Here is a 25175-nt window from a genome sequence, read left to right as displayed (position 1 = left end):
AACATATCTGTATAACATATTATAAGATATGTATAATTACAAAATAATGTACAACTAATTTAACTAAATTCATCATCTATGCATACTTAGAAGATATTGAATATAATTACTATGTTAGAGTAAGAAAAATTATTTTATCATTTAAACAACTATTATTTTAACGTCACTATATATATTTTTAATTGATAGACACTATACATACGTGCAACCCGCGTAAAACTAGTTGAATAATAAGGATACCCTTACAATTTATATATTCTTCTCCTATAAAACAAACTTTTATTTTATTTAAAATATAAATATTAAATTATACACGTTATATTTCACAACAAATTAGACATCCATTAAAAATAACTTATATATTACAATCTCTATACTACTAATTTAAATATTGTCAATCCGCATTACTAATTTTTACATTGTCAACCCAGATTTTACTAATACCACATTTTAAGCAAATACATGTTATAAGGTCATTTGTCATGTTAGAGATTCGTATTCAATAGAAATAAAGAGAGCCTCTTGTATTAATTTGAGATGAACTTAAGGAGTGACAAGGTCAGTTAAAATTCACAAAGAAAGCTAACCTCAATTTACTTAGCCTTGAATCGTAGCAGTTCTTATTCTTATTCTTATTATTATTATATTATTATTATTAATTTTTTTTTGCAAAATAGTATTTCCAATTAAGGGAGAAAAGATCAGCTTGTTAAAGGAAAAAGGAAAAGAAAAAGAAAAAAAAAAACGCCCGCGGCTAAATCCAATTAACAACAATCCTCTGCGCCCCTTTGGCTGGAAAAAAAGAAGAAAGAAAATCAGAGAAACCCCCTTGACTGAAAATCTGGTTTAGACAATAGTATTTAAAACCTGAAGAAACCAAAACGGTACATTCTCGTGAAATCAAATCACTAATTCCCTCAAATTGAATTTTTTCTCAATGTCGCCTGAGAAGCCCCCAATCGATGTCGTCGAACTCGACAGTAGCGACGACGAAGGCGCCGGCGTCATCGGAAAGAGAAAACCAGACTTGCCTCACGGAGGAAATTCTCTGAGTAAATCACCGGTAATAGAAAATCCGAACGCGATTGTTCCATCCAATTACAGGCCACTGGAGTCTCGAAGTTTCTGGAAAGCTGGCAATTTTGAAGTTGGTCGTATCAAATCAACTGCTATACATGGTTCATTCTCATCTTTTAATTTTTTAGTTTATTTTTTCGCAGTTCAGAGTTTACTTTTGCTGCCAACATGATTGAAATTTATTTTACTTGTAGGTGAATTGGAACATGCGCGTGTTCATCCCAAATTTCTGCATTCCAATGCTACTTCTCATAAATGGGCGTTTGGAGGTATACTTTTGTTACTGTGTGCTTTTCATTTTCATGTGGCACTGTGATCTAGTTTTAGAAATAAATGAACTTTGGATTGTTTTGGGTTTGATAGAAGTGCATACTGCCAATCTTATTAGTCATAGTCTTATGGTGGTGGAAGATAGTTAATTAATAAGTACGTTTCACAACTTTCACTGTGGATCCATTTTGCTCTTGCTATTGTACGACCACTGATACTTTGAATGTCATTGCAGCAATAGCCGAGCTTTTGGATAATGCTGTTGACGAGGTATTTACTGTAATGTTGATTGCTTTTGTTGTATTGTGTTCTATGCGGTGAAAATAGAAGTTCAGGCTTTCTACTTATAATTTATTGATTCTGCTTGAAGTCTGGTTTCTGTTGAAACTACAGCATTGTCGCCCCATATGTCTTTAAGAGTTCTGCTATATTTTGTTGCTTTGGTTAACTTACCTCACACACTTGCTTTCTCCCACCAGAAGCCATCACCTTTTCCTCTTTGTCGTCCGACGGACTTTCCTCCAATTAGAAACCTATTGTCACGGAATCATGTCATTTCCTCCATGTTGAGCACAATTTAACCAAAATTTTACCAAGTTGTTTCATTTTAAGCTTTCTTTCCCATGTCTGCCAATAATATCCTCATAGAAAAAGTTAGTCGTGGGACTACAGAGGATTTAGGCATTTTTGAATTGGTTTCTGGCGAGAAGAATACCTTTGAATTGTTCTTATGGAACATTGCCTTTTTGAATTAATTGTTGTTAAAGTTGAGACGTTCATCGTTGGATTGGCAGACATCACCATTCGCAAGAGAACCATTGTCTTTTTTTACTCCTATTAATTTCATTTGACTTCTTGTTGTCTAAGGTGGCCCTCAGACGTAATTGTGGTATTCAAAGGTTAAATATCCTAGGAGGTTTTGCAACTAAAATGTGGTTCTTTTGTCTAAGTTTCTTTGCAGAGGTAGACATGATGCCTCACAAGATCATCTTCTTAGCCAAGAGCTTGTTGGTCTCCTTGTGGAAGTTTGATTGGGTCTTGTAGTGAATCTTGTTTCTAACAACTTTCTAATTTAACATAGCATCAAGCAATCAGAACCAAAAGGCCGCAAGTTTACCCTTCTTTCTCTCCCCATTGTTCTGTGCTGAGTAGGTAACAGAAGCTCCATTTTTGTAAGAACTTTAGGTTAGACACCTGTTGGTTTGGATACCTCACAACTTTATTAACTTTCTTACCTTCGTGTTTTTCATTTCCTCCTTTTTCATTTTGGATGAAAATTCAATTATTTTGAGACTTGAACGTCTTAACAATAATTCTCACCAACCTTTGGTTTCTTCAGTTAGACTTTCTAATACTGAAGGTCATCGCATTTGGCTCCTAACGTTTTGTGATTTTTAGTTGTAAATATTTATTTTTCACATTTGTTGTTTGTTCTAGCAAATGTGCCAGAGAGTACTAAGGCACATTTTCTTGATGAGGAAGAGCAGCGGGACACATTCTCATTTCTCTATATTATTATTTTGCAAAAAATTAGAGGCTGCAATTGTTTAATTAATCTAAGTAATTATTTGTTATTCCCTCTTCATTTTATATTTTTTACTCATGAAAGAGTGGTTCTTCAATTTATGGTGTCCTGGAGTAAATAAAAGGGGTGATGCCAGGCAGTGTGAAGGAGTTAATTTTCAGCTGGAGTGGTGGAAAACGAAAGAGAAGGCGTAGGGCATGGGATGTGGTCTTCTCGCACTAATGTGGGTCTTTTGGAGAGAAAAATAGGAGAGCTTATGGGGGTGTAGGTAGAAATGAATTTTGTACAGTTTTGGAGTAGTTCTTATCCCTTATACCATTTTGGTGCACTCATTAGATTCCTTTGTGTATTGAAGATCGGGTTTTGTTTGTAGAAAAACCATATGTTTTTGTAGGTTTTCTACTTTTTGATATACTACTCGTATACGGGCTTCTTTTTGCCCCTTCATTAAATTTTATTACCTTATAAAAAAAGAACATTCTTATGTTGATTTTTTAAATAAATTATGTGATTAACTATCCTCCGTTGTTCAAGACTAAAGATTCTTCGGATTTTTTGCTCACAGCTTCTCCCTTTTTTTTGGACCTACAATAGAAATTGTTCTGTTAGTTCTACCTAAGTTGTTGTGTCAGTTGCATTAGGGCAAAAAGGCCTAGATCTTTTGATGAGTTTTCTTCTTCATTATGGGCATGCAGACAACATTGCTGACAATTTTAGCTCTTTCAACCTGAACCGATCACCACTTTTGATCTTTAGTCCTGTGAGAAGTTTCCTTCTACAGAAGCTTATACGCTGGCAAACTCATATCATTTAACTGAGAGCCACCATTTCCCAGCCTTCAACATCGAAAGTCGTATAATTTATCTGGACGAAAATCATGCCGACTTAAAAAAAAATCTCTGGCTATGCTGCTTGCACTGGTAGATTCTATACTTTCACTTTCATGTGTCTTCTTGTCAAGCAATTTAGATAATGTGGTGAAGGGAAAATCAAGATTGTATGTTGAAACCTGTCTCTCTTGCACTTGTATATATTCTTTTGTCTAATGGCCATTTTTCTTCTTTGTCTTAATCTGCATGCTTTTTTTGATAAGGTTTTTATCTGCATACTAGATAAGCAGTGGGGCAACTTTCGTGAAAGTTGACAGAATTTATAACCCAAGGGACAACTCTCCTGCATTGCTCTTCCAGGGTGTGGTATTGCTGTTATTTTCATCACTATCATACTACACTTTTTACCTTGTTACAATTGCCATAACATATACTATATCATCTGAGCAGACGATGGGGGTGGTATGGATCCAGAACGTCTTCGCAAGTGCATGAGCCTGGGTTATTCTTCAAAAACATCAAACTCAACAATTGGACAATGTAAGCATCTAGAGTTTCAAATAATTGGATTAGGTGTATTAATTTGTATTACTGGCATAATCTGTTTTTGCGCTCCGTTGGTGCTTGGGAATCACTTATACTTCTGTGAGGTTTTGAGGCATTTATGCTGCTTGACTTTTTCTTTTTGATGAATATGCTACTTGATATTTTGAAAGCTAATTTTTTTTTCTTTGGTCTTTTCCTGGAGTTTAGATGGTAATGGATTTAAGACGAGTACCATGAGGTTAGGCGCTGATGTGATTGTTTTCAGCCGTTCATCGCAGTCAGGGTATCACTCTCTCTCTCTCTCTCTCTCTCTCTCTAGTAGTTATGGAACCTGAGGGTCCTTATCACATTGATTTCAATAAAGAAATTTTAGGAGTTGTTTTATGAATCGCCAACTCTCAAGGTTTATATTATGTCCCTCTAAGAAAACATAGCTTATTATATAATCTATCTATATCTATATCTATCTATATTATTATAAAAGTGGGAAGCCCCTAAACTGAAAAGTTAAATTACCATAATATCCTTCTTACTGATTTAAATATCCCATTTGTTAAAATATAAATAAATAATCAAGTTTTTTTTGAAGGGGTGTAACCCTTTAGATTAGTAACTAACTATTCCTATTTTCTATTTGGTTTTCAAGCGTTGCTACTGTTGGTTGGTTTTTGTTAAATGGGAAAAGAATATAAAAGACTAGCTTAACCCTTGCAAACAAAATATTGATCCCTTAATTGAGAAAAGGAAGAAGAACAAAATTGACACGAGTCCAGCGGCTGTGATTTTACCAAAAGTCAAAGCACTTTATTGAATACTCATTTTTACATAATGATTCAACAATATCACCCGACGTTTTATGCTGCAATTACCACATCTTGTTGTGGCTTCAAAACCAATTCAGAAACGTTTCCTTGCAGTGTTTTATTTCAACGAGAAATCGCTGCGAGACTCCATCTTTAGCTTGTAATTTTATTAGACTTTCAATCTAATGAACTTTTGGATTCAGATTTCAAAGTTTGCATGGACTACTTGTATGGTCTGAATAATGCATCTCTTCATGAGGTGACACATGAATTCGGAAAGTTTATGATTGACATATTTGTTAATGTTATGATTAACTTTTGTATTTCATCGCTAACTTGAATTCCACTAATTGACATATAGTATAGTTACATGTATATTATATGAAAGTTTACTTTTATGTTAAGGGATGATATGAAGTATTTTATTTGACAGGATCATATATGTACTCAAAAGTTGTACCATCTTGAGATCATGAGAATAAATAATATTTACATTTAGATATTGTATAAAGAGTTGATGATTTTAATGGATTTTATGTCTTTTGAGATAAGCATAATAGATTAATATATTATGCTTAATTATATTATATGATTTTGAGTTTTCATATGTTTTATGGAAAAGGCTATTCCTCTGATGACAGGGTGCCTTTTGTAGAGAACTATTTTTATTGTTGTTTAGTTTCTCTATTTGCTGGTATCGCAGATGACTCCTCCCCGGGGGATTTGGGGGGGGGGGTTCCTACTTCCTACAACATCAATACTCTACATTTTGAAGTGCTGGAACAAGCTTATTATTATCGTTTTGTTTTTGGATAATAGTGGTGATCGATCAAGCTTGCAGACACACCTAAGTGCTACTTTCACCAGTACACCTATAGGGTAACTCTGCCTATTTAGACTTAGGCAAATAAGAAGAGTTCACCTAGTGCTGCTTCCGTTGGGACTCGAACCTTGATTTCCAAGGTGGTTACTCCAATTTTTTTATCGCTAGGCTGCCCCCAGGATCGAACAAGCTTATATTTGAACAGATATTAATTCTTGTCTAGAATGAATCCCAGTGAGTTCTACAACAACAATAACAACAGCCTAGTAAAATCCCAGTGAGTTCTAGAAATATAAAAAAGAAAGGGACTCAGAAGGTGATGGATGGGCATTTGTTTGCATTATGCTGCTTGATACATAGCAGCATACTATTTCTGAAACTTACTGCTCACTAGTATTACCAAACTGTTAGTTATGTTGCTAGAATTGATATTGCGCCTGATAATCTAATTTGATATTTTCTGCCCTTTTATGGTCTAGCCGAGCAACTCAAAGTATTGGTCTTCTGTCCTATACATTTCTTCGGAGAACAGGGCAAGATGATGTGATTGTTCCAATGGTAAATATTCTTTAAAATCTGTTCGAGTTTTGTAATATTTGGCGCTTGAAGCTTGTGATTTGTTATTGAACATGAACATCTATTCTTATTCTTTCTCCTTTTAATTGAAAATTGATGCAGATCGATTTTGATATCTCCGACCATTGGGCTGAACCAATACTATGTGGCTCTCAAGATGATTGGTCAACTAACTTGAAAACAATCCTTGAGTGGTCCCCTTTTGCAACAAAGATGGATCTTATGCAACAGGTTGGTTGGATAATTGGTGCAGATACTATAAAGCTACACTTCTATTTTATAAATTTGTTTTGTGTGAAAAACGTATTAGAAAGTTGCTTTATAGATTCAATTCTTTGTTGCAGACTCAGAGCTTCGATGTGTTATCTGAAGTTCTTTTTTATGAGAAGATGCCATGATCACAAAACAATCAAATATTAAAATATGCATTTATGCTAACTCATTAAGCATATCAAGACAAACCCACGGAACTTTGAGCAAATATGTACTTCCTTTTTCTCAAATTTACATAGACGGTGTTTTCCGGGGGGTTTTGGGTGTGTGTGTGCCTCTCTGCCCCTCGGGTAGGGGTAAGGTCTGCGTACATATTACTCTCCCCAGACCCCACTTGTGGGATTATACTAGGTGGTTGTTATTGTTGTTGTTGTTGTTGTTGTTTGGGTGTGTGTGGGGGGGGGGGGGAGGGGGACATTTTCTCTTTCCCATTTTTTGATCTGTTCGATTGTTGCTCCTTGCTTTTGTTTATTTGTAAAATCATAGATCTGTCAGGAAATTATTCAGGGTGTGTTTGGACGCCGTGTAATTGCTAGGTTGTGCAATTATGTAGCCTAGTAATTACAAAGACATGCTTGTTTGCCATAACGTAATGTAATTACAGTGTAAGTTTCACCATCATGTTTGGTTATATTGTGTAGTTACGTAGCTAAATATTCTGAATTTTTAAAATAGAAGTGATTATCAAAAATTAAATCAACTTTGTTTCAGATGGACAAATAAATTAACTTTAATGTGTGACTACTATATATTTGCATATAAGAAATATTAAATATTACTCCCTTCGTCCCAATTTATGTAGCATTCTTTCCTTTTTAGTCAGTCTAAAAAAGAATGTCACATTTCATTATTTAGAAATAATTTATTTTTAGAATTCCGACTTTACCCTTAATGAATTGATTTACAACCACACAAATATCTATGGTTTGTTTTAGACCACAAGTTTCAAAATTTTTTCTTTCTTTCTTAAACTCCATGCACAGTCAAAGCCGCCATATAAATTGAGACAGAGGAAGTACTTTATTAATGGGTATTTAAAATACATTCTCTATAAAATTATATTATCAACTATGAATTTAAATTTAATCATGTGAAGAGGATATGAAATTCAATATTTGTTGCATCTTTTAAATAACAAAAAATAGACATGAGTTTAGAAAGTTCTTTTTTTTAGTAATAAATTATTTATGCTAATGAATTGCAAACAAAGCTAGTAAAGTAAGAAATTATTTTTAACATGTGTTCCTCATAAAAGAATTCTCATAACAAAACTTTATAAGCAATTTTATCTAATTGCTCTAGCATTCATATCTGTTGAAGAAAAGAAATGGAAGAAAAGAGTGTAAAAAGAGTAATATATTTGGAAAAGAAAATAATAGAGAATTGAAAAGTCATCTTCTACACCCAATTCCATGTTGACCAAGTAATTTGCTTGGCGAGACAAACACACCAAAACTGTGTAATTGCATCGAGTTATACTCAAATCCAATTCCAAGGTGGCTTTCCAAACATGCCCTTAGTGAAATTACTGCAAAGAATTGGGGTGATTTGACACCACGTCCACTCTTGTTTGAGTACATAGCATATAACTATATATGCAACTATAGCAACTGCATGTACATGATTCTGCTAACCACCTGCAATTATTGTTACAATAATTACTTTTATTTGTTATTACTGAATGTTCTGTCTTTCTCTTGTATGTTCTCCAGTTTGAGGATATAAAATCACATGGAACTAAGATTATAGTGTACAACCTATGGCTGAATGATGAAGGAATTTATGAGCTGAACTTTGATGACGATGATGAGGTATGTCTATTTCCTGAAAACATTTGGCTCAGCTCTCTCCAGTCTGAGCTTGGATATCTTGGCATGCTAGCTAATAAAGGTCAAAGGATTCTATTGCGCCTTTCACCTAAGACTGAATTGTCAACCACAACAAATTAGTACTTAGAACTTTTGGTTTGCTGTGAAGGTCAGAGCTTTTGGATTTACTCTTTGTAAACATGTTAAAAAGAATAAGGCCAGAAAGTTTATACATGGCTATAACCATTTTTGTAATGTCCAGCAGTGTTAGCGAGTGCTACGCCTGTCAGGAGTTTATAATAGTTCTGGACTACTCCACCTGTTGTCTTAAGATTTTCTGTTGGGGTGCTTAGATTCTTTCACATGGTATCAGATCCAAACTTCGGTAAATTCATAATTCTCACAACAGTCTTTTCTTTTCATGCTCTATCTCTTTGAGCTTCTCTCTTTCAACTCAACCCATGGAGCTGCTCTGGGCTTTGCTTTCTCACTCTATATTCAACTGATCGAGCAAACTAACATTGCTCCAGGCCGACTCATTAATCTGTTGAGCCTAATATGTCTCCCTTTACTCCAAGATCGAGCCTCCTCTCTCTCTATTTCTTAAAAAAGGTTCAAATCCACATGTAAACCCCAGAATTGGGTTACACATTCGGAGGGAGTTAGAGAATGTTACACTCGCACAGCCTTGTGATTGCACTCTCTAAACCTGCAAAAACTGCGTATTTTTAGAGTTGATTTTCATAGACTATTTTGGCTTTCATTTCCATATAGGTGTCCACGACCTTGAACTTTCCATTGTCCCAATAAAAAGTTTGTTCTGTAGTAGAGAGACAACTTGGTCCTTATTCATTAAAAAAGAAGAAGGAAACGAGAACCCAAAAAAAACTCTATTGGTCGTTTGGAGATATGAGTGTCAAAGAAAACCTTCTAAAGATAATTATATTTGAACATTTAAAATTTTATTTGAACCTTGTAAAGATGGAGTTCTTTTAGAGCTTTTTTCTGCTGCAGTCAAGCTTCATGTGATTGGCAACCCACAAATTCCTTTTTCTCCAGAAACTTTTAAATTTATGGAAGCTTCTTTACTTGGGGTTGATCTTCCAGCAATCCATAAATGTCCTGTCTTTCGATTGACGACCATGTGAAAATTATGTTATTAGAAACATCCCCCTAAGCATTTTTGGACCATCTGGGAAGAAAGGAACAATGCTTGCTTTGTGGACAAGAGGATTCACATTGCTAGAATAAAAAATACTCGTCTTCAAAATTTATTTCTTTGGTGTAAGAAATGTTTAGTTGAAAGCTTAGATCAGTATATGGAGTTTCTGGATGTGCTAACTACTTTGTAACTGGAAGTATGTTGTTGTAGGTGTTGGCTGATCTTGGTGTAGTCTTATGTACCATCTTGGTACTTTTATTGATAAAATCTTTACCTTATAAAAAAATGTTATTAGACTCTGAAATCAACATGTTCACCATTTCCAAAAACCAATCGCTGACAATATTTGATAGCCTTGGTGAATAATTGGTTCCCCACCTTTGATGTTGTATGTCTATCCATACATCTCAAATCCTTGCCGAACTGCTGGAGCCATGTTAGCCAAAAGCTTTTTGTGCTTGTTTAAATCCCAATTCCCTAATATTAACTGATCATTGTTTAGATCTAAGAGTTATATCCCAATACATGATGGTTGAATTTATTTTTGAAGCAATCCATGAGAAATTGTGTTTGATTTTGTTCGTTTTGATCAAGTAATAATTCTATTAGTAATAAATATGGCTAGAAAATGCCTATATAGAAGAAGAACAACAACATACCCAGTAAAATCCCACTAGTGGGGTCTGGGGAGGGTAGGATGTACGCAAACCTTACCCCTACCCCGGAAGGGTAGAGAGGCTGTTTCCGGGAGACCCTCGGCTCCTTATACAGAAGAAGTATACCAAAAAGTAAAAAAAACTAAAAAAAATAATATGATTTTCTACGAACGACACCCAATCTTCCATACATAAAGGAACCTCATGGGTATACCATGAGGAAATAGGGGACAAGAGGCTTTCTTCAGATGTACAAAACAATGTTATTAAAAGCGAGCGCTTCTCGCTTAAAGCGCAGAAGCGAGGTGAGGCGAGGGGTCTACGCTTTTCTGCCTTGAAGCGCAGCATCTGTAAATAAGTGCACGCTTCAGTCAAAAAGCGAGAAACGAGGCGATGGAAAAAAGCGAGAAAAGCTCGCTTAAGCGAGATCCAGCGACTGTCTAGGGTTTTTTTTAAAAAAAAATTGCAAATACACTTACGATATTTCTTCCATACACATCTGCTTCTCTGCTGCGACGACTCTCTTATTCGCTCAACTGCTGCAAGCCTTGAGTTCTTGTCTTCTCTCAGGGAAGTTTCTCTTCTTCTCCTTCTCTTTCTTCTCTTCCCTTCCTCTTCTGATTTTCTCTGCTACTATTCGACTCCTCTCATCTTTTCTCTTCTTCCTTTCTATTTTTTTCAGTTCTTCTTTTCTATCCTGCCTTTTTTTTAGGGTTCTGCTGTCTTTTTTTTTTTTTAAAATTTTTGCTGTTCACTGTTTGACTCCTCTCCTCTTTTTTCTTCTTCTCTTTCTCTTGTTCTTTTCTAATTTTTTCAGTTCTTTGTTCTGCCGTATTTTCTATTAAAAGCGAGTGCTGTTTTTTTTTTTTTTTTTTTAATTTCTGCTGTTCACTATGCTTCTGCTCTGTTTTTCTGTTGTTCACTGTTCTGCCCTGTTTTAACAATTCTGTTTTTTTTTGGTTGTTGAAGAATAGTATGTTGCTCCTTTTGTGATTTGGTTTTGCATTTACTTAATATGTTATGACTTTTGAGGATTATTGACTATCTATTATTTACTTCTTAATTTAAGAATTGAAACATTTGCTTAATATGTTATTTTTATTGGTTCTTGGTCATTTATTTTTGCCTATTTAATATTTTTTTATTTATGTATTAAATTGCACCTTCACATGAAAAAAGCGTGCGCTTCGCTTCACGCTTCGGTGAAACGAGGCCTCCTCGCTTTTTTCCGCTTCTCGCTCTCAAAAGCAGGGGTACAAAATGTATCTCAATACTTTCAAAAGCTCTCCTACTTTCTTTATCTCCAGACGATCCGCATAAGTGCTAAAGGAGGAACACCCCTACTCCCTAGCCCGGCGTCTTCTCTTCCACCTTATGCCACCCCAATTGAACATAAGCTCTTTCACTGTCATGCTATTTTGTTTAACTTGTAATATTAAGTTTTTAGACTAGGTCCTATTGGTTGTTATGGGTAGAGCTTTTCTACTCTTTCAAAATCTTTTAAACCTGTGTCCTTTTCAAATGGTAGAGCCTCATTCAGGCCACGGTGGGAGTGGCCCCGGTGCATGACAAGATGCACGAAACGACGCTTAGATGGTTTGGCATGTGAAGAGGAGAATCACTGATGCCCTAGTAAGGAGGCGAGAGAGGTTGGCCTTGGCGGGTCTGAGACGAGGTAGAGGTAGGCCTAAGAAGTATTGGGAGAGGTGATTAGCAGGATATGGTATTGCTTCAGCTTACCGAGGGTATGACCCTCGACAAGAAGGTGTGGAGGTCGAGAATTAAGGTAGAAGGTTAGTAGGTAGTCGAGAATGTTTCCTTCCCATACTAGTAAGTATCCGTGTTAGTCTTGTAGTCTATTATTACTAGATTTCTATTACTACACTCTGTTCCTTTCGCTTCGTTCTCTTATTATCTTATTGTTGTTACTGATTGTTACTATTGCTTTCTTCTCATCTTTCCTTGAGTAGAAGGTCTATCGGAAACAATCTCTCTACCTTCCAAGTAGGGGTAAGGTCACTACCCTCCCCAGAGCTCACTTGTGGGACTATACTGAGTTTGTTGTTGTTGTTGTTGTAAAGTGTAGAGCCTGGCTTTCATGTAAGGCATCCTCATTGAGTTTCTTATGAGGATGTTTTACACAACCTTTAGGCGTGGCAATGTATTGCACATTTTGGATTTCGTACATGACCAGTAAATTTTAAGCACATTGTAATGTTGAGCACACTAATAGTGGATTTAGTTTGGTATAAGCCTCAATGAGAGGCCGGTTTCATGGAGTGGCTCTTGTTAACAACTACGTCTCAACCTGAAACTAGGTTGGGCCAGTTTCATGAATCTTCTAAATACATTGCGATCCATTTGGGCCCGTTTCATTCCAGTACTTAGTAATTTGTCTTTTAGGACAAACCAAGGATTCTCTAAAACTAGGAATTCTCCAAATTTCTCACCTATCCTTACAATATTGTAGAATCTCTTGGCGGGCTCTAGAGATTCCAGTGAAGCATGAACGTCCTTATGTAAGTGTGTCTATGACTTGCCTTAATCCCAACATAGGAAGAAAAAGGAGAAAGAAGGTCTTGATAAACAAATGGTTTTGACGGTTCCGTCTATATCTAATGCTCTTGTTATGGAGGAAACTCATAATTCTCTTCATATAAGCAGCTAAACACAGTTTTATCAAAGGCGAAAAGCGCAAAAAAGCTCTAAGGTCCGTTGGGGCTTTAAGTGCAAAGCGCAAATAAAGCGTGGGCTTTAATGAAAAAAGGCGCAACTGGAGAAAAAGTAAAAATATGTATATGTAGTCCAAGACTAATAATTATAAGTATAAATAATAAATATATGGACAAAGAAATTGAAAATAAATTATGATAAAGTGAAATATCAATTGTTTAATGTCGTCCTTTCATAATTACACTCATTGGCAAGGAATAGTATGCCTTAGAGCCTTGATGCGATACTAAAGCGCCCATAAAGCGAGGCGAAGCGCTCAACATGTTTTGAGCCTCGCTTCAGGGCTTATGCGCTCTTTAAGCGCGCCTTTGAACACTGCCTAAACGTCATCTCCATTAAGCTAGAATTTTATTTCATTCATCTAACCGTAATGATTATAACTCCTCTGATTACTCTTAGTATGTGTCTTATCACAATGATTGTTGCTGTATTATATTTTTGGACTCACGGGTCATGCCACTGCTGTTCTTTGAAGATTTTCTGCTTTTTGCCCTCATCCTCCTCTTGCTATTTAAAGGATGTCGTATTCTTTCTTTTGTTGGTCACGCAGGATATAATGTTGAGAGATGAAGCTAATTGTGGAAATACATCAAAAACAAACAAGAGAGTGCTTGAACAGCAATCCCATATTTCCTATCGCTTACGCTACTCACTAAGAGTAACCACTTAAATTTGCTTAATTCCTGCAAACATCCCTGCTGAATATTTTGCTAATGTATCTTAATGCCTCTGTGTATATCTTGTCAGGCATACACATCCATATTATACCTCAAAAGATTTACAAATTTCAGTATCATACTAAGAGGGAAGCCCGTTGAGCAGTTTAATATTCTTGAGGAGTTAAAGCACTCAAAAGTAATCACCTACAAGCCACAGCTTGCTGGGACATCAAAGGAGGTACGGTATGATAAGGGTTCTTGATTTTCCTGCTTAGGGGGCTGCATGTTCAAATTAGATTAGAGAAGTCCAACTTTAGATTGTAAACTGTTCTATTGTGTTAAATATTCACAATGAGAATAAAATAGCAAGGTGATGGTAAGCAACCTCCACTTCCAACCAAGAGGTTGTGAGTTCGAGTCTCCTCAAGAGCAAGGTGAGAAGTTCTTGAAGGGAAGGATGCCGGGGGTCTATTTGGAAACAGCCTCTCTACCTCAGGGTAGGGGTAAGGTCTGCGTACACACTACCCTCCCCAGACCCCACTAAGTGGGATTATACTGGGTTGTTGTTGTTGTTGTTGTTGTTGTAGAATAAAATAGCAGTTGTAATATTATGAGTTTCTCCTCACATGATTTTCTGAGTGTGGGTATTCTGTATTCACTAATTGCAAGTCCGTTGCGGAACTTGTGGTAATATTTGACCATCATCTAAATATGTGGATTCAAACATCTTTTCTGCTGCAGATCTTGGTTGAAACAACTTTAGGCTTCGTCAAGGATGCTCCATCACCAGTTTGTGGATTCAACATTTACCACAAAAATCGCCTCATCAGGGTATGCGATGCTGTGGTTGGAGAAATCTGTCATCTTCTAGAGCAGTTTTTTTGTTGCAGTATTTTTTTTTTTTGTTGCAATCGCCTCACCAGTGTATTTTCAAAGCATTTTTATTACCATTATATGCAAAATCTCTTTTTTTTTCTTAGCTGAAGAGTTTAACAAAACAAGATTTTCTTTTTCTTAGCTGAAGCTGTTAACAAAAACTTTATCTGCTTTGGCCTCTGTTTAACCCCTTCCCCCCTCCCAACGGGAAAAGAGAGAAAAAGAAAGAGGGCAAACATTTGAGTAGACCTTGAAATTCATGAATAAATGTTGGGATGTCTGCGGGCATGTAGGGGCATCTAAACTTTGCAGTTGGTCTGAAATGAATTTTACTGGATTTGTGATTACTTTAATAGATAACTTTTCTAAGTTAAACTTGAAATTGCCTATTGCTGATTATGTTCTTCTGGGTTTTCTTAGCCATTCTGGAAAGTTACTGCAGATGGTTCTTCCAAAGGAAATGGTGTTGTTGGTATGTATTTTAAGTTCTATTCAGACTCATTCTACCCATTACGACGATGATGTACTCAATTGCCCTTGACTCAGGTGTTCTGGAAGCAAATTTCATAGAACCTGCACATGACAAGCAAGATTTTGAAAGATCATCTCTGTTTTTCAAGCTGGAGACTAGGCTAAAGCAAATGGTGATGGACTACTGGTATGTTCTATACCGTAATTTCAGATATTTAACAGGAGTCAATTATCTTTTTGTATGTTCAGTTATATAAATTTGTTGGTCATATTTTCAATTCCTTGTTGGTTTAATCTTCTCTCAGAACCCTTAAGGGTTTTTTCCTCCTTTTTTCTGGATGAAATGGGGGCTGTGGAAAGAGAGGTTCTGCTTGTACTTTGTTGTGTGCATTTGCAAGTCTGAGTACTACATAAATCAACTAAGCTTTAGCAGTTCAAATGTAATTTCAATGTAGTACATAAATATACCTTTTGATTGAAAGGGGAAATAGATGTAGTTCAGTGGTAATTATGCCTTCAATTCGCGAGTTGGCTGTCAAAGGATGGCTTGTTTTGAAGAACTTATACTGCAAAATGTGAAATAGCAAATAGTGAAACATGTAATTTTGACCTCGCATCTAACTTCAGATGGTTCTGATTCATTTTGTTGGCTAATCTGTGTAATAATCAAATGGGCTCATGCTGAGAGATTTAGAGCCCGTTTGGACATAATATTTTTTTCACTTTTTTTTCCGAATTTTTCACTTTTTTTTCGAAATAAGTGTTTGGCCATAAAATTTCCAATTTTCACTTGAAGATGAATTTTGGAATTTTTCGAAAATTTGAAAAACTCCAAAAAGCTATTTTTCAAAATTTCCACTTAGATTACTCACAAAATTAAAAAACAACCCAAAATTATATTCATGTTCAAACACAACTCTAATTTTCAAATAGCATTTTCACTTGAAATCTTTTTTCACTTTTTTTTTTTGGAATTTTACAATTCTTATGCCCAAACGCCCACTTAAAATGTTAAACTAATAGAGAGATCTAGTAATTCTCACTTTTTCTTCAAAACTCTCTCGTAGTCAGACCCTGCTTCAAGTCATGAGCTAGCTATAGCACATGTAGCCAGTCTTGATTGTCCGTGCTCCCGCCCAAGATTATACCCTCTTGATCTTGCTTACTGAGAAATACAATCAAACCTTACCTTCAGATAAAAAGGGGGTGGGGTAGAGGTTATACTTTATTTTTCCAGCTTAAGGTATCCTTGGCTGTACTTTTGTCCTCGCCAACTTTAAGAAAAAGTTGGATAGGAGTACATCTAAAAGATAACTTTACAGAGAGGGTAAAGAACTAAGAAACTCAGCCAACGCCTCCGACTCTAAAACATTTGTCGAGGTTATGTTGTACCAAAAATTAAGCAAAAATATACATTTTTTTTCTAAGGAGCAAAAAATACATTTGTGCTTTAGATTAACTACATTGTCCTTTTTGTTATAAAAAACTCTAGCATTTCTCTCTCTCCATACGACCAGTGGCGGAGCCAGAATTTTCGTTAAGGGGTGTCAAAATATATAAAAGTAAACATATCGGGAAATTAAGGGGAGTCAATACATAGTATATATACATATAATTTATTTTTTTACCTACTTCCACAGTGTATTTTTTCCGCGAATGACACCCCTTCTTATAAGGTGGCTCCGCCATCGTACGACCCACCAAACTACTGCTGGGATAGACTTCCAGATGTAATCCGACACTTTATGCATATCCCGTTTGTGCCATGAGAGGAGAAAATCAACCGTGGTCCTAGGCATGCACCATTTGATACCAACATGACACAAAATAAAATGCCAAATCTGACTAGTGAAGCTGCAATGCAGAAATAAGTGGTTCACATCTTCCCAATCCCTTCCACATAGCGAGCAACAATTACAAAGTATTTTTTCTTTCTTTTGCAAGTTGTCCAGAGTAAGGCATTTTCCTTGAGCTACCAACCAAGCAAAACATTTGACTTTGTGAGGTGCCTTACTTTTCCAAATAGCCATCCAAGGCCAAAGGGATTGTGAAGGTGTATCTATAAGGTGTTGTTTGGTTGGAATACGATTTATACCGGTATAAGTTGTGCCGGTATTAGTTATATTGGGATAAATTATGCTGGGATTAGTTACGCTGGGATTGTTGTTTATTCATTGTTTGGTATGTTGTATTAAGAATGACAATTGCATAATTTCTAAGGAGGTATAAGTTATACCTGTGCTAATTACCCCACCTTCTATAAGGTATAAGTTATCCCGGTGTTAAAATTAACACCGGGATAACTTATACCTTGTTTGCTAACCAAACAAAGTATTAAAGTGGTATTAAATTTTTATACCACCCTTATACCTTCTTATGCCTCATACCAAACGACCCCTAAGAGTGCGATTGCAGCTTCGAACGGAGAAGAGACCCTTAGAGTTGGAATTCCAGAGAAGAGAGTCTGAATTTGAGCCCAGAGGAGGAGAAGTGTTGAGTAGCTCCAAAAGCCGGGAGATTTCTTCAACTTCCCAGTCATTAAAGTTCCTTCTGAAGGGGATGAACCACCCTTGGTTCTTCCATGAATCTGCTATGGGCAAGAGAGGGCTAGAAGCTAGTTTGAAAAGAACAGGGAACAAATCCTTCAGAGGAGAATGACCAAGCCATGCATCATGCCAAAACCATTACCCACCCTGAATGAAGAGTGATCCCCCAGCAAATCCCATAGAGCTCTAATATGTTTCCAGACTCCAAGGCTGAGAGGTGGAGAAGGGATGTTAGTAGTCCACGCTGAAGGTAAACCATATTTAGAGCAAATAACAGATTTGCAGAGGGGTTCTTCTTTTGAATTGAAACGCCAAAGCCACTTGCACAATAAACTTTTATTGTGAAGTCTTAAATTTTTAACGCCCAAACCTCCCATTTCCTTATCTTGAATAACAATATTCCATTTGACGAGGTTGTAAGCCTTCTTTTCCTTGTTCCCTCGCCATAAGAAATCCCTTCGAATCTTGTCAAGCTTATCGGAAACGGATGCGGGAAGGGGAAATAATGACATTGTCTATGTGGGTAAAGCATCTATAACACTGTTGATAAGGGTTACTCTTCCACCCAAAGAAAGATACGGCCTTTTCCAAATGGACAATCTCTTTTCGCCTTTTTCCAGAACCCCATCCCAGATGGAAACTGAGGTAGATTTTGCCCGTAGTAGGAGACTTAAATAAGTTGTAGGAAAGGAGCCAATTGAGCCTCCTAGAATATCAGCAAGGAACTGGATATTCTGAACCTCATTTACTGGAAAAGCTTACTCTACGAAAAATTTATGTGAAGACCGAAGATTGCCTCAAAGGCCAGTAGAATAACCCTCAGATAAAGTATTTGAGAACTTTCAGCATCACATAATATGAGGGTATCATCCGCAAAAAAGGATATGAGATATGCACAAAGAATTAGAAATCTTAACAGATGGAGAAAAACCTCTAATCCATTGTTGAAGAACAACAATCCTAATCATATAGTTCAACCTTTCCATGACCAATATGAAAAGGAAAGGAGATAAAGAGTCGTCTTGCCTGAGTCCTCTATGGGAGGGGAAGAAACCGTGAGGTGAACCATTAATGAGGATGGAAAACTTGACAGTGGAGATGCAAAAAGAAATCCAATTGATCCATTTTTGCCCAAAGCCCATATTAGCTAAAAGAGATTAGGGAAAAATTCCAGTTCACGTGATCAAAGGCTTTCTTAATGTCAAGTTTGCAGAGAATGCCTGGGGTACCTTGTCTAGATCTAGAGTCTAAACACTCATTGGCTATAAGGGCCGCATCAATGATCTGTCTCCCCTTAATGAATGTCAATTGGTGAGGAGAGATGAGTTTCCCTATAATCTTCTTTAGCCTACCTGCCAAGACTTTGGAGAGAATCTTATAGAAGCCACCCACAAGACTTAGCATTGAGACTCCTAAGGAAATGTTCTTTTTCATGAAAATAATGCAAGGCATAAGGAAATAATTTCTTATGACTGCTCCAGCACTTCTTATAAAAACCCATTGTGAAACCATCTGGCCCTGGTGCTTTATCTCCTTCACATTCTTTCAAGACCGCAAGAATCTCTTCTTCAAGAAAAGGTTGTTGGAGTTCCAAGTTATCTTCCATAGAGATGCGTGGGCAGTCTGGATAAGACCAGGGGAGCTTCGAGGGTTCATCTTCACTGTACAAGGATTTGAAAAAAGCCAGAATTTTATTGTTAATAGATTCTTCATCCGTGACGGACCTACCGTTAATAACCAGGTTATCAATGTGGCTATATCTATGATGAGCATTTGCCATTTTATGAAAGAAACTCGTATTGTTGTCTCCCTGTTTTAACCAGATACTTCTAGACTTTTGTCTCCAAAAGATTTCTTCTTGTTTAGAAATCATCTCCAGCTCCATTTGGTACCCATCTCTTATAGCAAGTTCATCATCAGTGAGACTTCTAATACCACCAACATTGTCAAGTTTCAAAATCTCTTCAAGGATAGAGTTTTCTTGCCCCCAAATAGCCGAAAGAATTAGAATTCCACTCCTTAAGCTTGAATTTGAGGGACTTCAATTTTGAGGCAAAAATGAAATCCGGTGACCCATGAGCGGTGAACGAGTTCCACCAATCCTTGATTCTGTCAACAAAACCTTCTGTTTCCAACCACATATGTTTAAACTTGAAAGAAGATTTAGCATTGTTATTCCACTGGTTACATTGAAGAAGCAGAGGGGAATGGTTTGAGAAGACCTTGGGGAGTAAAGATTGTTTGATGAAACCAAACGATTCATCCCACGCCGAGCAAAATAAAAATCTCAATTCTAGATACATTGGAAGAAATGAAACTTCTAGCCCACGTGAATTGACCACCCACCAGGGGAGGGTCATGAAGTTCCATTTCTTCAACAAAATCTGAAAAACCAGACATACTAGGAGAGCTACTATGATTGTGCCTACGTTCCGACGGGAATCTAGTGACATTGAAGTCTCCACAAATAACCCAAGGACCCTCCTGTAAACCTCTGGCAGCAGCTAATTCCAGCCAAAGGTCTTGCCTTTCTGCTCTACTGAGCGGGCATAAACGCCCGAGTAACACCGGAAAAACTAGTTAGAACACTGGAGAAAGAGATGGAAAATGAAAAGTAGCCTTTAAGCAGGAAGGTGGCTGACCAAAGTCAATTGTCCCAAAGAAAAATAATACCCCCCCCCTTTAGTGCCCTCTGCTTCCAGCGCCAAAAATTGCACCCAACGACCAGCCCACAATTTGCCCGCCATTTCGATGTTCCACTGCTCAATTTTTGTTTCTTGAAGGAAAATAATATTAGGCTTCTATTTTCTGAATAGGGAATTCAAGTGACCACATTTATCCATGGAGTTAAGTCCACGAACATTCCAGGTTAGGATATTGATCTTCATTCGATACAAATCCTGGGGACCGACCTTCCTTTACCACTGCCAACACAACCATCATAATTGATGTGACAAACCAAAATTTTAACCTCATAGCTTCCTTGTTTTCTATTAGAATGTGGAGAAGGAGATGGAGAGAATTTCTTGGGGACGGTCCTGTCCTTCTCAATTTTTGTCAGTGTTCGCAAGATTTCCTCCTTTGCTACATCACTTTTGATTCCCAAAATTTTCATAATTCTGGGAACATTCCTTTTAACCCACACCGTCTGTCTCCATCTACCTACTATTCCTTCTACAAAACTACTGCCAAAATTGTAATTTCTCATCATCCTTGTATTTTATCAGTGTTAGTCACTAGACTAGTAGTACTTCACAACTTGTATAGTCATGTCTCTTGTGATCATAATACAGGAAAGGTCATTGTCACCTGATAGGACTGAAGCCTCTTGAACCACATTTGCAAAATCTTCAGAGAGAGCAAGCGGCTAATGCTCAAATACAGTCGCCAACTACTGACTGTCAGCCAGTTACCGGCCTTGCAGCTCATCCCAGGCCAGATTTCCGTTCTGTGCAGAGTGACAAAGTGGGAAGAACCAATTCCAGTAGGGAATTGCCAGCTGTACAACCTATCACAGGGAATGCAACTGTAGGACCTGGTTCTTTCTTTTCTCGGCATTTATTTGAGTTACTTTATCGTGTATGCTGGTTTTGCATGGATGAGAAGTTAACGTACTGCATTCATGTTCCTAAATTTATCAAATGTCTAGTTGAATAATGTCAATTTATTATAATAGTACAAAAACAGGGTTGACTGTTTCATTTTTTTGTTTAATGGAACATTTCAGGGATCTGTTCAAAAAGATACACAAATAGCCAGTTCAAGTTGCATGTCAATTGATCAGATTTGTGAAGAGAATATCCAACTCTTTAGGAGGTACATGCTTCTTTAAAAATATGCTCTCTTTAAGATACAGCCTACTGGCATATAGTTAACCTTGCATAATTTATTAATCGATGATGGATTTATACACTTAAAAGAGTCATTTGGTACCTCATATAGAATAAGGTGGGTGTATCCCTTCAGATTGGATTGTTGATAACAGGATTCTTGGCCATGTTGGATAAGGTGGGATTATATCCACCTAGATTGTATTTCTGTTAGGGAATTGTAGGCCAAATTGAAATCTTTGTCCTATGAATGCTATGCTGGAGTAGTCAGATAAACTCTTAGTACAAAAATGACCTTAGATAGTGTTTAGCAATATCATATATTAGTTATCAAAGAGTTAAAGGAAGAGAACAAATTTTAAGCCTTTTGCTACTGTAGAACTCTTCTACATATGCATTAGTGTGATTTTCGTTTGTGTCCTTCTTCTTTGGCTTGCAATTGGTTTTTTTTTTCTTTCTGTTACTAATCTCTCTTCTTTTTCTTTTCAATAATTATTTCCTTCTTTTGGTGTGTCTCTTCTTCATTTGTTGGTTATGCTTTCGGGCTTATCTTCTGGTTCTCTTGTTGCTCATTCTTGTTGTCAAAGTGTCACGACCCAAAAAAATGAAGGGTCATGGCCTGGGTTGGCTTACCAGGCAAACCCTGTACCTTGTGCTAAGACAAACTAAACAATCATAACCACGAAATATAACAAAACAGCAGAATATGAACGATCTTTGGCCCGCTCTGCCAGTATTATCAAACCTGGTCAGAAAACACATTGTTGGAGCTGCACATGATTAATCGTTGACAAGTTCTGATGGAAATTAAAGGATCATGATGTGATGTAAAAAGTCATCTCCTTCATTGGAACAGAATAAAAGCCTTCAACATGGTGGGTGGCAGGAAAATCAAGGGGTGTAGTGGCATGCAAAGTGTCTTGTCTAGCAATAAATGAAGCTTGGAATGGACCATGAAAGAATTGAATTGAAATCCCAATAGAGACAGAAAATGCTAGGTGATTCTTCCCATATATCTATCCTTGATAGACAGAATTATCTGGCACTTGGGGCTGGTGCAAGGCAACAAGTACCCTGTGGGTTAGTTCAGGTGCGCGTAAGCTGGCATGGACACCACCATTATTTTAAAAAAAAAGATCAAGGGTTGCAGTGTAAAGCAATTGGATTTGAGGGGAAGAAGATTCTGCAGAATTCATGCTACTGGTTCCTCTCGAGTTTGTTGATCAATGGATGAGTGACAACCTCATGTTGCTTCTTGTGGCATGAGCCGTCCAATATGAGTACATGATTAATGTTTTGAACCTTTGGATTTGGTTTTGCACTTAAATTTGCCTTGGAGATTTAAAGATATAAGCTTCTCGTCCTTTATGTCTCTTACATCTCTGATTTAGGAAGCCTCAATGTAGTTTCTGGACTAATCCTTATTTCCTGTTTCCTTCTCTAGTTTGTATCAGCTTTTGGCCTCCTCGTGTGATCACAAAATGTTTAGCAACTAAACTGATTGGCTCTACCAGTTTAACACTTTGAATCTTTGTTCGACAGGTGTGAGTCATACATCCAAAGGGAAACCGAGTTGAAACGTACAGTATGTAGCACTTCCATGCGGAGCATGTGTTTGATACTTAGTTTTCTTTTAAGTTATGTTATTGAACTTAGTCTAGTAATGCCACCTTTTTTATCTAACATATTTGTCTCAATTTTATTCTGTCCGCTTGGATTGACACAGATAGAGGAGCTTGAGAAAGAGTTAGAGGACACTAAAAAGAAATCTGCCGATCTTTCTTCACGCCTGGAAAGTCAGAAAAAGCTTAAACTTCTGAAACAATGTGGGTAGAAGGCATACAGGAGGGTCTATCCTCTCATGAACTGTATGCATTCGGTTTGATCATGTTGAATTGATAACCGTAGACTTCTCGGTGCCTCTTCCAGGGAATCTTCAACCTTCCATCTCTTTGCCCCCTACCTCCCCCCCTCCCCCCATCCCCTTATGGGCTCTTCCTTAATCCCCATCTCTTTTGTATTTTATACAGCAAATGCTGGGCGCACAAGTCCCCTGAACTATTCTACTAGTATTTAGGGGCGTTTGTATGATGCTCTGTTTATGCTGCCCCAACCAAGCGTTCTCTCCCATCCCCCATCCCCCCCCCCCTTCCCCACCAAAAAAAGAAAAAGAAAAATTAATTAATAGTCATTAAAAAACTCAAGCGCATTAGATGAGTACAACAACAAACCCAACTTAATCCCATAGTTGTAGTTGGTAAGCGCATTAGATGAGTAAATTATTAAATTGGTTTTGTGTTTGTCCTCAAATCAATTAAATATTTTTTCCATTTAAAAGAAAATAGGATAAAAAACATTTCTCCTCTATGTTTGGATTCATTTAAGTAACATGTTAAAAGATATGCATAAATCGTTTTCTAATATAATTTTACTTTTGGAGAAAATGAAATAAGGGTTAAACAGAATCCTTCTCATGTTAGCAGTTCTCTCATGTTGGTGACTTGAACATTTTCATAGTATCAAAACCTTGTACGGAATCATTCTGATCAAATAACCTTTGTTAGTTGACAATCTGCTAGCCTAGGAGCATGTTTGTAAGGTGCAGTGTTTGATAGCCAATTGTGCTTCCAAATTTCAGTGAACTTAATATCCCCTACCTTCGATTTCACGGCATTTACTATGTAACAAGCTTTCTAAAGCCACGTTTTTCATCTGCTTAAACTTCTTATAACGTACTCAAGTTCAGTGGAAACTTTCCCCATCTTGTCATCCCATCTCTACCAAATTAATGCTATCAGTTTGTTGATGATCCTGCACACCTTCAGTTATTTAAACATAAACAGGGTAGCTTTTCATAGCATCGGGACAGATTTTGCAAGGCCTCTCTCTAGATTATTGAAAAATCCCTCTTTTTATTACGTTATCTTGTAATTTGTCGTCCTTTGCAGATGTAGTTGCTTGAAAATTGGTATTTTATCCCCTTCCTTGAACCAATGATAAGAAACGGAAAGATGATAAAAACAAGTGAGCCGGATCGATTGCATGTTTTGTACTAACAAGCCTGAGGAAATGTGTTCTAACAATTGAGACATGGTAAATTAGACGCTATACGGGTTATTTCCTTCAAGATTGGTTCAGCAGTGATGTCTCTGTCTTGATTGCAACTATTCCAAGTACCATTCAAGAATCAAGTATCCTTCTTCTCGTACTGATCCATGATTATCCTTGTTATTCTGTGTGTATTTCAGACATGTAATGTAAAGTAAGTTTTCAACGTGATAGGCTCTCTACATCCTAATTGGATTGGGTTGACGACATGCTATGCAATAAAAGAGAAGATAAGTGAAATTGTTATAAATCCACTTGCACAGAAGGTGGATGTCCAACTTGAGATTTGAAAATCTTGCCATATCTAGATTTGTCTTCATGTCTAGATTTGTATTGATTTTGAGACTCATAACTAGATTTAGAAAGTTATGTAATAATGCAATAGTATCTATAAATAGGTTCATTTATGAAAGAAGACACTTTGAAACGAAGAAAGAAGCGTTCCTTTATGATATTATTTTCTTTTTTTATTAATCTTAATTACATAGTTCTTGCTATATTGCTTTTATTTCATAACACGTTATCAACACGAATTGCTCATTTCATAATCTTTTCTGTCAAGATTATATAGTAGGTGCTACTTAACTTCCACGACTCAGCCAT

At 36.8% G+C, this 25175-nt stretch overlaps 1 protein-coding gene across 1 annotated transcript; it reads left to right on the top strand.

Annotated features, from left to right (window-relative positions):
- The first annotated feature begins 790 nt into the window (after positions 1–790).
- Positions 791–23581, top strand: LOC104214217 (protein MICRORCHIDIA 2-like). Its single transcript, XM_009763861.2, has 18 exons — positions 791–1178; positions 1272–1346; positions 1583–1617; positions 3985–4063; positions 4153–4242; positions 4456–4531; positions 6354–6432; positions 6553–6681; positions 8436–8534; positions 13633–13740; positions 13830–13979; positions 14483–14572; positions 15038–15089; positions 15164–15275; positions 20928–21162; positions 21362–21450; positions 23007–23049; positions 23191–23581. The coding sequence occupies exons 1-18, from the start codon at positions 938–940 to the stop codon at positions 23296–23298; spliced, it is 1890 nt and encodes a 629-aa protein (XP_009762163.2). The 5' UTR covers positions 791–937; the 3' UTR covers positions 23299–23581.
- Positions 23582–25175: the final 1594 nt, after the last annotated feature.

Source organism: Nicotiana sylvestris, chromosome 2, assembly GCF_000393655.2.
Source record: "Nicotiana sylvestris chromosome 2, ASM39365v2, whole genome shotgun sequence".
Classification (NCBI taxonomy): Eukaryota; Viridiplantae; Streptophyta; class Magnoliopsida; order Solanales; family Solanaceae; genus Nicotiana; species Nicotiana sylvestris.
This window is presented reverse-complemented; position numbering and strand designations above follow the sequence as displayed.

What these genes read in the sequence shown, in the direction of transcription:
- LOC104214217 (XM_009763861.2), top strand. Translation starts at nt 938, where the DNA reads ATGTCGCCTGAGAAGCCCCCAATCGATGTCGTCGAACTCGACAGTAGC. An exon ending in TCATAAATGGGCGTTTGGAG is followed by an intron (nt 1,347 to 1,582) that starts GTATACTTTTGT and finishes ATGTCATTGCAG; the next exon opens with CAATAGCCGAGCTTTTGGAT. An exon ending in TGGATAATGCTGTTGACGAG is followed by an intron (nt 1,618 to 3,984) that starts GTATTTACTGTA and finishes TCTGCATACTAG; the next exon opens with ATAAGCAGTGGGGCAACTTT.